A 17,087-nucleotide genomic window follows, 5' to 3' on the forward strand; every position below is an offset into this window, starting at 1 on the left:
ATATGACCCAGTAATTCCACTTCTGGTATTTATCCAAAGAAAACAAAAATATCAATTCAAAAAGATACATGCACCCCCTATGTCCATTGCGGCATTCTTTGCAGTTGCCAAGATATGGAAGCAGCCCAGGTGTCCATTCATAGACAAATGGGTAAAAAGATATGGTGTATGTACACCATGGAATATTACTTGGCCATAAAAAAGGATGATATCTTGCCATTTGTGACATGGACCTCAGTGGTATGATGGTGACTGAGATAAATAAGAGATAGACAAATACCCTATGGTTTCACTGATATGTGGAATCTAAACAACAAACAAAACCAAGCCAAACTCATAGGTACAGAAAACAGATTGGTGGTTGCAAGAAGGAAGGAGGGTTGGGAGGTGGGCAAAGTGGGTGAAGGGGGTCAAGAGGTACAGACTTCCAGTTACAAAATCAGTAAGCCATGGGGACGCACAGCATGGTGACAATCGTTGATAATGCTACAGTGCAGACTTAAAAGTTGCTAAGAGAGGTTTTTTTAAAGATTTTATTTATTTATTCATGAGAGACAGAGAGAGAGAGGGAGAGAGAGAGAGAGAGAGAGAGACAGAAGCAGGCTCCATGCAGGGAGCGCAACATGGGACTCGATCCCAGGTCTCCAGGATCACACCCTGGGCTGAAGGTGGCACTAAACTGCTGAGCCACTGGGCTGCCCTAAGAGAGTAGATCTTAAAAGTGATCACAAGAAAAACAATTTTGTAACTTTGTAAGGTGATGGATAACTAGACTTACAGTGGCGATTGTTTCAGTGGTCAAAGATTGTTTCAAAGGTCAAATCATTATGTTGTACAGCTGAAACTAATTTAATGTTAAATATCAGGTACACTGCAACTTTTTTAAAATACCTTTTGTAAAAAAAAAAAATAAAAGTGAAAACTGAAGTTCAGAGGGTTAATGGTGGGAAGATATGGGGACAGAATAGAAGTTTGTAACTTCCTGTCCCGTGCTGTCTTTGCAGTTCTATAAAGTCATGGCCATTTAATCACTGAAATGAAGGTTAAAGACAGGGTCTCTTGGATAAATGTCTAGTTGACAGTCATCTCTCAGACTATAGGTACACAGGGGACATTTCAAGTGACACTTTACAATGGTCTGTGTTTAAAAACCTTCTCGTTAAAGCACACACACACCCATACGCACACATATACACACATACCCCACTGTCTTCTCTATCTTTTATACTGGCAGTGGTGTTTTATCCAACCAAGAACCTCATGAACCACCTCTGCTCCTTTGGAAAGAGTGCCGACGCCAGGAGGAGGACTGGAGTGCAGGGGCATCTCCACCTTCCCAGAAGCATCATCTCTGGCTCAGGGCACCCCTGGTATAGTGACTCCAGCCCTTGCTGGGCTGGCCCAAGGGTTGCTAGGGGTTGGGGGTGTGGAGATGGCAGGGAGGTGGGATACAATTCCTGCCTGAGCAAACCTGCATCCCAGAACTGCAGAGCCAGGTGGGAGGCTACTCTCCTCTCCCATCCTTCCTTCATCATCAGGGGGCAGGCTGTAGAGCAACAAACGGCACATAATGCCCATCAGGTTCTGTAATGACATGAACTTCTGTGTTAGTTTCTGAGGGCTGCCGCAACAAATTATCATAAACTCAGAGGCTTAAGACAACAGAAGTTTATTCTCTTATAGATCTAGAGCCTGGAAGTCTGAAACCAAGGTGCCAGCATGGCCACATTCCCTTCTAAGGTTCTGAGGAGAATCTGTGCCATACTGCTCTCCTAGCTCCTGGGGGTGGCCAGCTCTTCTTGGCATTCCCTAGCTTGCAGGAAATCCCCTGGAATCCGTAGTCTCAGCCTGTGTCACCCCATGGTTGCCTCTCCTTTGTGTTTCCAAATCCCTCTCTCCTTATAAAGATGCCAATCATTGGATGGAGGGCCCACCTGAACCCGATATGAACTTGATCACATCTGCAAAGACCCTATTCCCAACTAAGGTCATGTTCACAGGTACCAGGGCTTAGGACTTCACCCTGCCTTTCTGGGGATACCACTCAGCCCACAACATGCTCTTCTGTGCTGGCCTATCACTACTGACAGCAACTCACACATGCATGCACTTCAACTTCCTTGGTGTGCTTGTGGATGGATCCAAAGTAGATGGGGTGACCACTGTCCTGTTGTCTGGAATGAGAAAACTGCACAACAGTTTGCTCACTCCCGTACAGTCCACAGTATTTCTGGACATGTTAAGCTTCTCCTCCGTTTTAAACTCCTCATTCGATTTCCATTCCCAACTTTTGTTTTTCAGTGCCTCTTACTTATATCCTGGCTCCAACATGCATGATAAATGAAGTGTGTCTGCAGAGTCATTTCAGCCACCAGTAAAGGCTTTTTTGCCAGCTCCCCAAAGCCAATGTGGAACTTAATCTAAACACAATCCTGAGATGTTTTGAAATGATGCAAAGCGGGAGTATAGAGGTCATGAAATAGTTACCATGAGCTACTGGGTTTTGAAGTATGCCTTATTTCCTAGAAAGTTTCCATTTATTCTTTGTTCATTTATATACATCATTAAGGTTGTAGACTTCATGTTAGGGAGTTGCTGAAATTGGAGATCATCTCCCTTGACTTTTGGAGTGGATACAATGTGGTTAACTCCAGCATTAGTGCAGAAGAGAGATCTCCATGGGGCTCCAAGCATCCTTGCTCTTGATCAGTCCTGGCTATGCTGCAGGGTAACCTTGGCTTCACACACAAATGTCTGTTTCAGCAGCGTTTACCCAGAGGAAAGCCCAATGGAGGCTGAGGATGACGCAGCACGACGGAGGCTGTCACTCAAAGAGTTCCAGGTAGTCGGGTGGCTCGTCCTGCTGACCACAGGGGTACAGAAGGAGCTCTTTCCCCAGGGAAGTTATGGGTTCCTCCTGTGAATCAGAAGGCAGAGATCAGACCAGGCTGGGGGGACGGGGAAGGGCAGGCTGTTAAGATACCGTAAATAATAATGCCATGCCCTTCCAGCCTCCTCAGAGTACAGAACTTGTTGTATACCCTTGATTTACATGGAGCTTTATCGATTTATGACAATCTTAAAAGAGGTTTTTCTCATCTGCAAATTGCCATGTATGATTTTTCCCTCCTGGGCATGCATTCTACCCAAGAGTGGTCTCAGACGGGATCCGTCTGTGCACCGATGTTTAGTATCTTCTACGTTCTCTGCGGGTTCTCCCTGAATATCTGAGGAGGGACCAGGTTCCGGGATAAAGGAAATGCAGTTAAGAATCCGGAGTATCCGGAAGAATTATCAAAGACTAATCCCCCCATTACCCATTTCAATCTTTTTTCTTGTAATTGCCTTTCATTGCTAGGGCCGCCGAGGACACCACCGCACAGTGTAGGCCATTTCACCTTGTGGTAGTCCACCAGCGCTGCCAGGGTGGCGTGCTGCAGCCGGTCCGCGCCCAGGAAGCTGTACGAGTCTGTAGAGGCATCTATGAGGAAATGCTTACAGCCCTCCGCAGACAGATAGGACAGGGCATAGCCTTTGATCCTCTCACTGACTCGGATCAGAAAGCTGCCCGGTACGCAGGTGCTCAGGAGCTCATTTGCTCTCTTCAATGTAAGAATCCCTGTAGGAAAGAAAAGCAGGTATTTCAGCCAAATCATTTCGAGAACCCTCTTCAGTTAATGTAGCTGTGTGGATAACATTTAGTTAAAAGTAAGAGCAACTTCAAGTCCATTGGGACTTCTTTTTTTTTTTTTCTTAAATATTTTATTTATTCATGAGAGACAGAGAGACAGACAGAAAGAGGCAGAGACACAGGCAGGGGAGAAGCAGGCTCCATGCAGGGAGCCCGATGCGGGACTCGATTCCAGGACTCCAGGATCATGCCCTGGGCCAAAGGCAGGTGCCAAACCGCTGAGCTACCCAGGGATCCCCGCCATTGGGACTTCTTAAGCATATAGTACAGTATCATTTATCTCCTGGTATTTGGTGACTGGGCAAGCAGGGGAAACGACAGAAGCCACTGGATAATATCAATGAGAGTGTTTAACCTTCAGAATATGTTTCCACCTGTGCCCCTGGTTATAACACCACAGATGTTAGGCGGCTTCTGAGTCTGGTAGGACCCTTTACAGGCATCCTGGAAGTGTTCAGTTCTGGAAAGGGACTGGAAGGTGCTCTCCTCAGTTTATTAGTGAGGACTCTGTGGCCTGGAGAGTTATCCTACACGGTCTTAAACAGTGGTTCTCAACCAGGACACCGTCTGGAAATGTCATGGGTAGGGGGTGCCACTGGCATCCACTGCATAGAGGCCAGGGATGCTGCTAAACAGCCTACAGTGCATAGGACAGCTTCACACTCCAAAGAGTCATCCAACTCAAATATCAATAGTGCTGTGCTGAGGACCCTGGCTTAGAAGTCAGCAAGTTAAGAATAAAACCAGGAGGGACCCCTATCTACAAGTGCTTTCTACTCTAGCTACTCTTAAATGATGCTTCAGTGGCATTTAAAGGAATAAAAATTTATATACATACATAAGGATTTATATATACGCTTCTGTATTTATGTTTTCATATATATTCAAAATAAAACTCTTCATATATATGAAGTTTTATATGTACATATAGTAGAGATGAATTCACACTAATTCAGACCAGCCTTTTCCCCAACTAGTCCAAACTCTCGAGCCTTCTTATTCCTATTATAGTTCATCAGATGTATCAGTAATGCTGTGAGACATATAGGGAGTGTGCAAACATGTGTTGGAGAGATGGTGAAGTCATTCACTTATTCAAGTGAGCTCAGATTTGGGAGGAATGGCACTCTCCTAGTGATCCCTTTTGCCTCAGCAGACAGAAGCTCTTGCTTCTCGTAATCCATGGTTTGCTCCATATTGATATTCTGTATCTTGTTATTAGGGAAAAGACAGGCAAACAATCTCCTGGTGAAAAGGCAATGGATAGATTATTATAGCCCTTTACTCTTGTTATTAGTAAAGTTAATTGAGAATTGAACCTTAAGTGTCCAGAGTAGGACATCATATAAAAGCATCTCTATTTTCCAGGGCACCTGGGTGGAACAGTAGGTTGAGCATCTGACTCTTGGTTTCGGCTCAGGTCATGATCTCAAACCCCACATTGGACTCCCCACTCAGTGTGCAGTCTACTTAAGGTTCTCTCTCCTTCTCCCTCTGTCCCTCCTCTCTCTCGCAAATAAATCTTTTTAAAAAGCATTTCTATTTTCTTTTTTGTAAACAGACCTTTAATAAAGGTGGGGATTTAAAAATATCACCCATTCTCTCCCAGCCAATACCAACCAACTAATCCCCCTGCTTTCTCTTGTCCCATGTACCTTTCAGGAGGACCCAGGGCCAATGCCTCAAAGTTATAGCGCTCAAGCCCTGTGAGGCTCAACCCCAGTGAAGCACCAGGATAGGAACTGGGGGTGCTGAAAATGCTTGACAGGTCCCCTCACTCACAGATAGGAAATATCCCTGAAAGAGAAGAAGAGTCATAGCCTCTCTTCTAGGACCTCTAGCTCTACTGCACTGAGGCCCAACAAGGTTACAGGTTACTGATGCCTGTGCATGATCTCCATTGTCTCTAGTTACCTTTCTGCCCCTTCCTTGAGGAGACTGAGCCAATGGAAACTGCAGCACCACTGATACTGAGTGAGCCTCTTGGGTCAGCTGCTGTCTTCTCCATGTTAGGCACTCAAATGATGCCCATATAAGTGCCAACAGATACGACTGCTGCTTCCATTGGTCTAGTTTAACCTTTCTAAATTTTTTTTAAATTTATTTATGATAGTCACAGAGAGAGAGAGAGAGAGGCAGAGACACAGGCAGAGGGAGAAGCAGGCTCCATGCACCGGGAGCCCGATGTGGGATTCGATCCCGGGTCTCCAGGATCGCGCCCTGGGCCAAAGGCAGGCGCCAAACCGCTGTGCCACCCAGGGATCCCCTAGTTTAACCTTTCTAAACACAGCTGATCCTACTGATCATTGCAGATGACAACCATAATCTGAAACAAGGCAACAGGTAACCAGCCTACCCAGGCACTAAACATGACTGAAGTTTCATGACTCTGTATTTGATTGTCTATGAAACCAGGGATATTTTTCACTGACACCGAAAACTCCCTTTCAGCAGTGAGGGGGCTCATAAGCAATGAGTGAAGGAGAAGCAGCATTCTGGAAAAACTTCTTCCAGACTTCCCAACAGGCTAACTCTGAAATTCCAGGTTACTTCAACAGATTGGGTAGATGTTATAATTTATAACATCAGCATGTTATCCAGATGGATTTAGATCCTAAAATGAAAGCTATTCTGGAAAATTATAACCAAACCTGGGTTAAGTTAGGTTAAATTCTTCCTAAAATCAGGTCTGATAGTAGCTGTAAATCCAACTTTCCAAAAGCCTCTCAAACTGAAATTATTACCCATTACACACAGATCTTGGCACTGTGTAATATCCAGAGACACAAGAATACAATAAAATGATTTTGTGGCAAATCTTAAGTCGTAATGGAGATTCGAACACAATCATTCTGACGGCAGGTTTAGAAGTGAAGTGCTGTGGGGACCACACTTTGTTCTTGTTGCTTCACAACAGGATTATCATTCCTGAAGAGCATAGTCTTTTGGCTTATCTGATGATACTTGTCCTTGTACAATTTGTCATGATTCCATCGAAAGCAGGGAGGCCTGGCTATGATTGCTGCCAAGCAGTGAGCTTTGTCTGCATGCAGAGAGAATTCTTTAATACAAAGACAAAACCCAGTGTCAGATATTAATCTCTGTGCACAGGGCAATCTCCTTACCCTGGAACATGACTCTAAGAATTCTGAAGCAGGAGTCTTCATCCAGCTCCCTATAGGCAGGGACACCTCCAGGCAACCTTCCTCTGACCACCTCTCTGATCACACATATTATAAGAACCAAGCCCATGTGAGTTCACAGAAGGATTTCTGTGCTAGTGAAGAGGGGTAAATAAAAAGCTTTCTTTTATTTCATCAGTTTTTCAAATGAGCCAGATATTCAGCAGTGCTCTATTTTAAGTTGAATCTGGGCAGGGTGTGTCAGAACTACTACAATCTGGAAGAAAGCAGATGTCACTGCATGCACAAGGTCTTACTGGGCAGCTTGTAGCTCTCAAACAGCCTGGGACAGAGCTGGCTAAAACCCCTGCAAGCCTGAACACCCAGCACAGAGGTTCACAACAGCAGGAATTGGGAGACAGCAGAGAGAAACGTCCCACTTCTTTCTCTGAGTGATGCCAGAGCACTGTCTAGGACAGTACTGTTCCATAGAACGTTCTGTGGCATGGGAAATGTCTCGCTGGCCATATGGAGGCCATTAGCCACATGTGACTATTGAGGGCCTGGAATGTAACTAGTGTCACTGAGGGACTCACCCTTTAATTTTACTTAATTTTAATTAATATTGGTTAAAGAGTCACATATAAATAGTGGCTAGCATATTAGACAGGGTGGCTTTTTTTGTTTTGTTTTTTTTTTTGACAGGGTGGCTTTAAACCCCCTGGAGTGAAGGTAGAGCTCCATGACAGGCCTAGGAAGACTATTTTTTTTACACAAAAGAGGGTGAACAGACCCTTCTATACTTGATATAACTTAGAAACCCCAGCATGGCCCTAGTTAGAAATCCAAGTGGCAGCTACCACCCTACAGAAGGAGGGCAGGTCTCCACCACTTCCTTCTGGAAAATGCCCACTTGTTCTCCAAGACGCAACTCCATTGTTCTCCATGAAGCTTTCTGACTTCTCCCTGAGCAGTAAGTCAAGGTTGCTCTACACACGGTTCCCACCTCGACCTGAGACTCACCTGGTCTATCCCAGGTCTCACCTGGTTCCCCCTCTATCATGGCATGTACAACCCACAGCTCTATCAGAGCACTCACAGTATATTCTACTCTGTCTCTCCCTGCCCCGCATCCTTGTGCTCTCCTAGAGGCAACTACCGCATCTTATTTATTTCCACACTCGCAGCACCTGCCACTTACAAGATGCCCAGAAAAGATCTAATGAGTAATTTTGTCTTATCACCAAGCCAGAAACTTTCTTCTCTAGGACACTTCTATGCAACCACTGCCTCTAGTCTGAACATTGTTATGTATAGGGACAAGTGATATATACATTTCTCCAAGGCACTACCAACTTTGTTTATATGTGTACATTTGTATGGCCTATTTACAGAATCTGGAAAATGCGTGTTTAAAAATAGATGAAAGGTAACCAAATAATAGTAGCATATAGAGTTCTTAATGTCTGTCTGGAACTCCTCAAATGGCATATTACTTCATTTAATCCTCAAAGCAGCCAGATGAACAAGTACTGTTCCTACTCTGAAATCTCAGATGAGCAAAACCTGCATGAGAGAGAGTTCACAATGTGCTTCAGGTCACTTAGGCAGGCCAGAAAAAGCACTGGTCTTGAACCCAAGCAGTCTGACCCCAGAGTTCAGGCTCTCTCCTACTCAACCAAAATACTACCCCTGTGTGCTAGCATTTCACGCTGCTCAATGTGCCTCCATTTACTATCTCATTTAATTCTCAAACAACTCAAAATAAACAGAACTGCTATTACTACCATTGCCATGCAGGTGGGAAAACTGAAGGAGAAGAGGTATATGCTCTAGGTTATAGGATTAGTTTAGTGATGGTTTCAAGTTTCTTGTCTTTCACTCAAGTATTTTGTTTTTTAACCCCCCTGGGCTCATGAAATTTTTCCTGAATTTGGCTGAAAATAAATTATGAATATTTATTTCACAAAGAGTTGTTTGTTTCTGACCTGGGCAACATAGAGTAGGGGTGGGGGTGGGTTAGAGGGAGAGAGAGAATCCAAAAGCAGACTCCTCATTGAGCACAGAGCCCAACACAGGACCCTAAGATCATGACCTGAGCTGCAATCAAGAGAAAGACACTCAGCTGACTGAGCTCCCCAGGTCCTCTGACCCAAGCAACATAAAGATGATGCATATTTCAGTGATTACTTAAGTATAGTCACCTGGATGCAGAATCATCCATCAGTGACCTATGACACCTCCCCTAAGCTCAGGATTCCTGGTTCCAGGGACTAAGAAGCCCCAGAGCAAGGCAGGCTTCAGCATTCTCCTTGACCATTCTCCTTGACCATGCACCAGTCTGCTGAGAGCTGTCTGGGGGCTGCCCTTCCAGAGCTCTGCCAAGAAGCTCTCATTCCTTCTTTTGTCATTTGTCATTCTCTGCTACTTGGGCTGCCCAGAATACCCTGCAGGGAGGAGACAGTGCTAAAATAACTTTCATGAAGGAACTCATCTCCACTGTTAAGGTGAGCTCAAAGTCTTACATTGCAAAGTGCCTAGATTATGGGTGAAAAAAGAAAAAAAGAGTTTTATTCTATAGATTTTATTTATTTATTTGAGAGAGAGAGAACACAAGCAGGGGGAGTGGCAGAGAGAGAAGCAGACTCCCCACTGAGCAGGGAGCCTTATGTGGGGCTCTATTCCAGGACCCTGGAATTATGACCTGAGCCAAAGGCAGATGCTTAACTGACTGAGCCACCCAGGTGCCCAAGAAAGCTGAGTCTTAGAAGAACTTATTTCCAAGTAGCAACCCTGCCAGATGCACACATTATCCATAGGAGGTCTTAAAGTTGGACATGAGCTCTATATTTTCCCACTTTAGCTCCTATTTTATGCTGTTTTTTTGTGGTTTTTTTTGTGTTTTTGTTTTTGTTTTTTTTAGCTCCCTAGTACCTAAAGGAAGTACTTTCAGAGAAGCTCTGGGACCTGTACTAGATCCTCTATATGGAGGGAGATCCACTATCACGTCGAGCTTCATCCTTGAGGTCTCAGGCCCTTTGAGATGAGGAAAAGTAGAGCTTTCAAAGTTATTCATAATGTTTCCTTAATGAATCTAGAATTAAAATTACATCACTTGTTCTTTCTTCATTACCTTAATGGCTAACACTTATTAACTAGGGCTTACTGTGTGTCACATTTGGCACTAAGTACTTCACATACATTAGCTCACAAACCTATTGAATGATTCTATGAGGCAGGTAATATCATTGTCTGCATTACATAGAAATTCAAAAGTCATGTGACTTGCCTGAGGGCACAGAGCTGGCTGGTGGGAGCTGGGACTTGGCCCTGGAGATGTGCTCCTAACCACTATCCTCTGCTGTGTCCTTGCCCAACATAGAGAAAGAGTGTCCACGTTTTATAATCAAACCATGTGATGACAAAGAAACTCTGGCAATAAGAGTACAGATTAAAAGTACTTCTCTGGCAGCCCGGGTGGCTCAGTGGTTTAGTGCTGACTTCAGCCCAGGGCCTGATCCTGGAGTCCCAGGATCAAGTCCCACGTCGGGCTCCCTGCGTGGAGCCTGCTTCTCCCTCTGCCTGTCTCTGCCTCTCTCTCTGTGTCTCTCATGAATAAATAAATAAAATCTTAAAAAAATAAAAAAATAAAAGTACTTCTCTAAATACCAGAATCCCCCTTTCCATAAAAAATCTGAAGTCAAACCCCCAAAGCAAGTCACCTTCTTTTGCCCCTCATCCATCCAGTCTGTCCTTCCTTTGTCTGTGGGGTCTGTCTTGGTCGCTCCAAGAACACAGAGTGAAGCCACAAGACTGAGCCCTGGGCATCAGTAATGGGAAGCGTGGGGCACCTGGCACAAGCAGGCCATGTCACTCAGTGGCTGGCAGCACTAGGGTGAGGACTCAAGGGCATTATTTTAAAAACTCAAGTAAGCAAGGCCTTTAGGATTAATGTACTATTCCCAACATTAATGGAAATACATACTAATGTTTGTGCAGCCAGTTTGCTGCACTGGAATAGAGAAAAGTCAAGGTCTTCCAGAAAAAAAACCCCACAATAGTGCATAGTATTTGCTGCAGAAAAGTGATCTCTTTTCAAGACTGAATAAACGTATATAAGAGAGTAATAAAGAGGTAATAAATGTTACCCTCTCTATGTTTCCTCTTCAGTTACATAGGAAATCTGAACAAATGCTAAGCAGTCAGATAAGAGAACTACATAGAATAATTCAAAGTGCTTTCATGATTACTGTAGATGAAGTTTTTGTGCTAGAATGTAGGCAGATGTCCAGGCTCCATGCTAAAGCGATGGCGATCCCTCTCCAGGGTAGGACAGGGACTGCCGGGGAAGGGACTTGCAGTTGTCCTTCCTGCCACTCACAGTGACCTAGTCCTGCTGCTGGCCACATGAAGCCTAGGAATCACATGTGTAAATGAGGCCAGATGTGCTTAGTAAGACAGAAGCTTGAAAGGCTCCCTGTGAAGGGGGTGCAGAATTCCGACGGCTCCACAATTAAGAAATCACCACCCCTCAGCCAAAAAGTTGAAGGACAGATATCACTTATGAGTGCCAGTTCCCAGGTTCATTAACATTTCAGCCTGAAGGAAATCCTGGGCAGCCTCTGTGATGCTCTGCGTGTGCAATGTCTCCCGTGTGTGCACTCGCCCTGGGGGGCCAGGGCCCCAGCGGCAGGGGCTGTGGGCTGGCAGGTGCCCTTGGAGTGGGAGCCAGGACTCCACCTGGACGGGCCGGCGTGGCTCAGGGAACTGAAGTCCCAGAGAGCAGCTGCCTCCACAGAAACACCCAGCACCTGCTCTCCAAGGAGAAGGAAACGTTGGAGGGACGTGTCAAAAATGGAAGCATTCAAAATAGCTGCAGTGTGAACTATACTGAAATCCCACAGGTGTGAAAGGGATTTGCTTTTTAAGTAGCTTAAAATATAAATATTGGGACTAAAGAATTTAGAGGCAGGTTCAATTATAAACCATGACAGAAAAAGATATCCACAAAGAAACGGATCAGGATGGAAACATTTCAGCAGCAGGTTAATTATATCCATATTTGAATAAGGAAATATGCATTACATTACATTTCAGAGGAGTAATGATCGACTATTGATGCGAAAAGCAAATACGCCAATTCTCTAACAACAGAAGCAATTAGAAAATTTCCAAATCAGAAATTTGTTTATCTACTATTGCTGGATAAACCACCTTCCTCCTCCCAGCCCCTGGTGAATTCGAAGCTCCTAAACACTGTCATATATTCAGAGGAGATGGGATATGCTAATGGAGAGAATGAAGAAATGAGTCTGTGGGTTTCTGAACAGGCTTTCAAACTTCAGTTTTATCTATTTGTTGGCTCTTTGCTTGAAAAAGTGTAAAAAAAGCATGTGAGTGAGTACAGTTACTTATATATCTGCACATTCTGGATACTCATAATCAGGAACCACAGTAAGTAAAATGACTTTTCAAGACATTAAATTTAGCCACAAGGACTCTCCAACACTCATCTCCACTGCACAAACATTCTGCAACATAACGGGTGTCTTAAAGACCGCTATAATACGGTGACCAGATGGAAGAAGAAAATGAATAAAAACAAGGACTGTATTTCAGGGTCAAGAGAGTCTAACAGGATGCGAGAAGGGGGACAAAGGGAAAAGAAAACAATCCTTCTTAAGGAAACAAAACCAAACAGACTTAATTACAGTATTCAGAAGATTTTAAATCTAGAGAATAGAAGAGTTTATTGTAGCAAGTCTAGGACTCACCCCCATCTCACCACACCTTCCCTCCCAAACTTGACAGGCCATGTTCTGTTCAACTTTTTCAAACAACTTAATTCCCTGTTTTGCAGTTGTCCTTTTGTCCTTCCAAATTCCTGTTGCCTTCTGGGGTGACCTCTTGGGTTCTGGGATTTTTAAGGACAGGCCCTAAATAAATACTTGTCAAAAGAGCAGAGGCCAGTTTTAGCAGTAATTAAGATCCATTTTATTGAAGTGCCACTTATTCCTTGTATATGGTATTGTCATGATGCTGTTATGACAATATTTGTGGCAAGATGAGGATTTTAATAATGAAGAGAAAGGTGGAGAGAACAGGAAGGGCAAACTTACTCTTTAGATGTTCAGTTCTGGTAAGTCATAATAACAGAAACACTATGTACCAGGCACTGTGGTAAGCACATTATATATATTAGCTGATTTGCTTTTTAAAAAAAAAAACTACTCTACAGTATAGATATTATCATCCCTGTTTTAAAGAGGAGAGCATGGGATGCATGAGTGGCTCAGTGTTTGAGCATCTGCCTTTGGCTCAGGTCATGATCATGGGTCCTGGGACTGAGTCCTGCATCGGGCTCCCCACAGGGAGTCTGCTTCTCCCTCTGCCTCTGCCTCTCTCTGTATCTCTCATGAATAAATAAAATATTTTTTAAAAAATAAGTAAATAAAGAGAACATAGCTCAAACCTAGGTGATCTGGAGTTGGGAGTCTTGTGCCAAACCTATACCACACAGTTGACCCTCAAACACCACAGGCTTGAACTGTGTGGGTACCTCATATGTGGATTTTTAGAAATAAATATAATACTGTAAATGTATATTCTCTTATGATTTTCTTAATAATGTTTTCTTTTCTCTAATTTATTATAAGAATATAGTACGTAATACACAGAACATGCAAAATATGTGTTGACTGTTGATGTTATTAGTAAGGCTTTTGGTCAACGGTGGGTATTTGTCATTAAGTTTCTGGGAAGCCAAAATTTATTTGTGGATTTCCAACTGTGCAAGGAGTTGGCACCTCAACTTCTACATTGTTCAAGGGTCAACTGCACTATCTTTCTATACTAAGAGCTAGGAAAACTGTACTTCTTGGGCTTTATATTTTTTAAAAATCAGCTTGAGATATGATTTTTATTTACAATAAAATTTACTAATTTTAAGTGTGTAAATGATCAACTTTGACAAATGTATGCAGTTAGGTAACCACTACCACAATCATAATATGGATTCCATTTCTATTATTCTAAGCCCTTGTGGCCTTGGAGCACTGTATTAAAGACCTGAATGTTACATATCTGCTTCTTGAAATTCTACCTGAGAGTGAGCAAAATAGTGTCTGGACAAAAATGTGCTTTTTCCTTATTCTCATAGGTGGGGGATGGGACAAAACTTATGCCGCATGAAGGTTCCTTCACACTTTTACTTCACCACAGACTGAGATTTAGTAAACACATCCATTTATTAGAGAAACACATCTCTGTGGTATTATTGTTCACTGATTTATATTTAAGTTACATAAAAAGCATGACACGGGTGTTCCCCCTATTAATGGTCAGATATGCTGGGGATTTGAAGTTAAATAGATCTGGCTCTGAATATTGACACTAATGGTAGAAACCTAAAAAGAACTTAACATCTTAGTTCCTTGGTTCTTATTCCATAAAGTAGGAATAAAAATTACTTTCTTTAAAGTGCTCGATGTAATGCTTGGCACATATGGGACCCTCAAAAAATTACAGCTCCAACAAAATGTAATACATATATTATAACATACTGCACAATTGGTAAAATGAATGAGCCAGTCTACATTTATAAACAAAGACAAATCTACATAACATAATGCTGGGAGAAAACTCAAGTCGCAGAGGAAGGCCTATAGCATGACACTATGTAAATGTTAAACACAATATTGCATGTTTTATAGAAGCAGATATATGTGTTTTATATATATTTCAATATATTTTACAAAAATGCACACATACATACATATGTAATGAGAGTATAAAAATATGGATGAAAAAGACAACAAAAGAGTGGTTCACCCCTGGGAGAGAAGTAAGTAGAGTCAATAAGGAAATAAAAGAGAGGGCCTTCATTCTTTAGGGCTTTATTTCTTCATAAGAAAAACAGATATGAAGTAACTATGGCTTCTAACATTTATTGTATCCTGGAAAGTAGATATAACATTTGTTACATCACTGGTGTAATAGATTCCTTTGTACTCTCTGTTCAAAATATTCCATGATCAAAAAAAGTATGTTTTAAATGAAGGGTGAGAACCCCTCCATAGTGTAGGTAGGCCTCATCCAATCAGCTGAAGGCCTTAAAAAAATACTGACTGACCTTCCCTGAGCAAGATGGATTCTGCCAGAGTTCAGCCTTTGGACTCGGGCTGCTAGTCTTCCCTGTGTCTCCAGCCTGCTAGCCCACCCAACAGATTTGGGACCCATCAGACCTCCAGGCATGTGAGCCATCTCTTAAGATGCTGACATAGAAGGATCTTCAGCAAAGGCCCTACAAAAGGGGCCAGTGTGGTGTGTCAGGGACAGAACAGGAACATGTGATGGAAAGCAATGATCAAGGTAGGGTTCTGTGGGGAATGTGGTTTGAGATGGAGCTGCACCAAAAAGTGCAGTGAAAGTTGAGACCCCATGGCCTCTGTGAAAAAAGCTTGCTGAGAGAGTAGTGGGGAGACCACATATCTAGATGTGCTTGAGATCGTCAAAAGATGCTCACAAAGTAGAGTTCAGCACTGCATTTCAGAATCTCTCTTGCACTTGGGATTCTCCAAGTTCTTACATCTAGGAGATCAGAGGAAATGCCTTACTTTACTGCCTGCTGAAGTGGCACCCAGGGCCAGGTATTTGCCTTGTCATGACCCCGAGTGGGAAAGGAAACTTGACGCGTCGATGTGGGGTCTCTGCTCTTCTTTGCCATCACACTGTTAGTGCTTCCTGGGGTCTTGTCCTTGGTCTTCTCTTATTCCTTCCAGTTCACTCCTGGAAAATGTCATCCCCTCCCATGCTTTTCATTGTGTACTGATGACTCCAATCTATTATCTTTCGAACTGATCTGTTAATCCAATTACCAAATGGATATTTTCACATGACTGCCCCAAAGACATTTCAAACTCATGGTATCCCAAATAAGCTCATTGTCTCTCTTCTTTTTCTCCCCTTAATTTCCTGATACTGCTGTGTTCCTTCTTCTAACTTATAGCATGCCACCTTTCACCAGCCCCACACACCAGAGACCTGTAATCTTCAGTTCCCTTGTCCTTTTCTAACCATTCCCATCCTGTCTAAAGCTAATGAAAAGAAAAGGGTAAAAGTGTGAAATTCCATGGGGAAAAATTAGCTGACCAAAACAGTAACATAAGAAAACCAACTTTTGGGGGCGCCTGGGTGGCTCCCTAGGTTATAATGTCTGCCTTTGGCTCAGGTTATGTTCCTGGAGTACTGAGATGGAGCCTCGCATTGGGCTCCCTGCTCAGTGGAGAGCCTGCTTCTCCCTCTCCCTCTGCCTGCCACTCCCCCTGCTTGTACATACTTTCTGTCAAACAGATAAATAAAAATCTTGAAAGCGGTAGGGGCAGCGCCTGGGTGGCTCAGTTGGCTACTCATCTGCTTTGGCTCACACCATGATCCTAGAGTCCCAGGATTAAGCCCCGTGGAATCTGCTTCTCTCTTTCCCTCTGCCCCTCACCATACTCATGCTGTCTTGCTCACTCACTCTTTGCCTCCCAAATAAATAAAATCTTAAAAAAAAAAAACCCACCAAAAAACAAAGAAAGGCAACTTATGGAGTGTATGATAATGGAAGGAAGATGGTAAACCAATATAGAAGAGCTACCAATCTATTATTTCAAACAGAGCTCATGATCAATAAACAATTATATTTCAAAAATATTAAGATATGCGACTAATAAGTTATTATATGTAAAACTCAACTTATTTTTTAACCAAAGCTCCAACTGGATTTTTAGTCCAAATTTCTCTTCCTAGCTTTAAGCAACTATTTCAAATGGAGTTGCCTGTTAAAGTACCAGGATTTTTAAACATCAACCAACGTTTTAAATTTCTCATTTCCTATTGTTAGAATGACCTACTAGGCTTGTAATCAAGAATAATGACATCTTCTGTCCAAAGACACAGAAACGATAAAGTACTGACTTTGTCAGTGCTTATCTTAAAAAGGGGGAAAAAAAGGCAACATGAAACATTCCTCTTCTGACACTGATGTCACTCTTTCAATGTCTTCTTTTCTTTTTTAAAGATTTTATTTATTTATTCATGATAGACACAGAGAGAGACGCAAAGACATAGGCAGAGGGAGAAGCAGGCTCCCTCCTGGGAGCCCGATGTGGAGCTTGATCCCTGGACCCTTGGATCATGACCTGGGCTGAAGGCAGACACTCAGCCCCTGAGCCACCCAGGGGCCCCTCTTCCAATGTCTTCTGAAGGGAAGAATGGAAAGGAAGGAGGCT

The 17,087-nt window shown here is 43.1% G+C and overlaps 1 protein-coding gene across 3 annotated transcripts in view; it reads right to left on the reverse strand.

The window, feature by feature from the left end:
- Positions 1 to 1,653: 1,653 nt before the first annotated feature.
- Positions 1,654 to 17,087, reverse strand: part of SH2D4A (SH2 domain containing 4A) — a 71,325-nt gene continuing 55,891 nt past the window's right edge. For all 3 annotated transcript variants that reach the window (XM_055335306.1, XM_055335304.1, XM_055335305.1), the window contains 2 exons: positions 3,399 to 3,619; positions 1,654 to 2,917 (listed from right to left, as the gene is read on the reverse strand). In XM_055335306.1, coding sequence (XP_055191281.1) covers positions 2,825 to 2,917; positions 3,399 to 3,619 — 314 coding nt within the window. In that variant the 3' untranslated portion in view covers positions 1,654 to 2,824. The remainder of the gene's footprint in view (positions 2,918 to 3,398; positions 3,620 to 17,087) is intronic.

Source organism: Nyctereutes procyonoides, unplaced genomic scaffold, assembly GCF_905146905.1.
Source record: "Nyctereutes procyonoides isolate TBG_1078 unplaced genomic scaffold, NYPRO_anot_genome, whole genome shotgun sequence".
Lineage (NCBI taxonomy): Eukaryota > Metazoa > Chordata > Mammalia > Carnivora > Canidae > Nyctereutes > Nyctereutes procyonoides.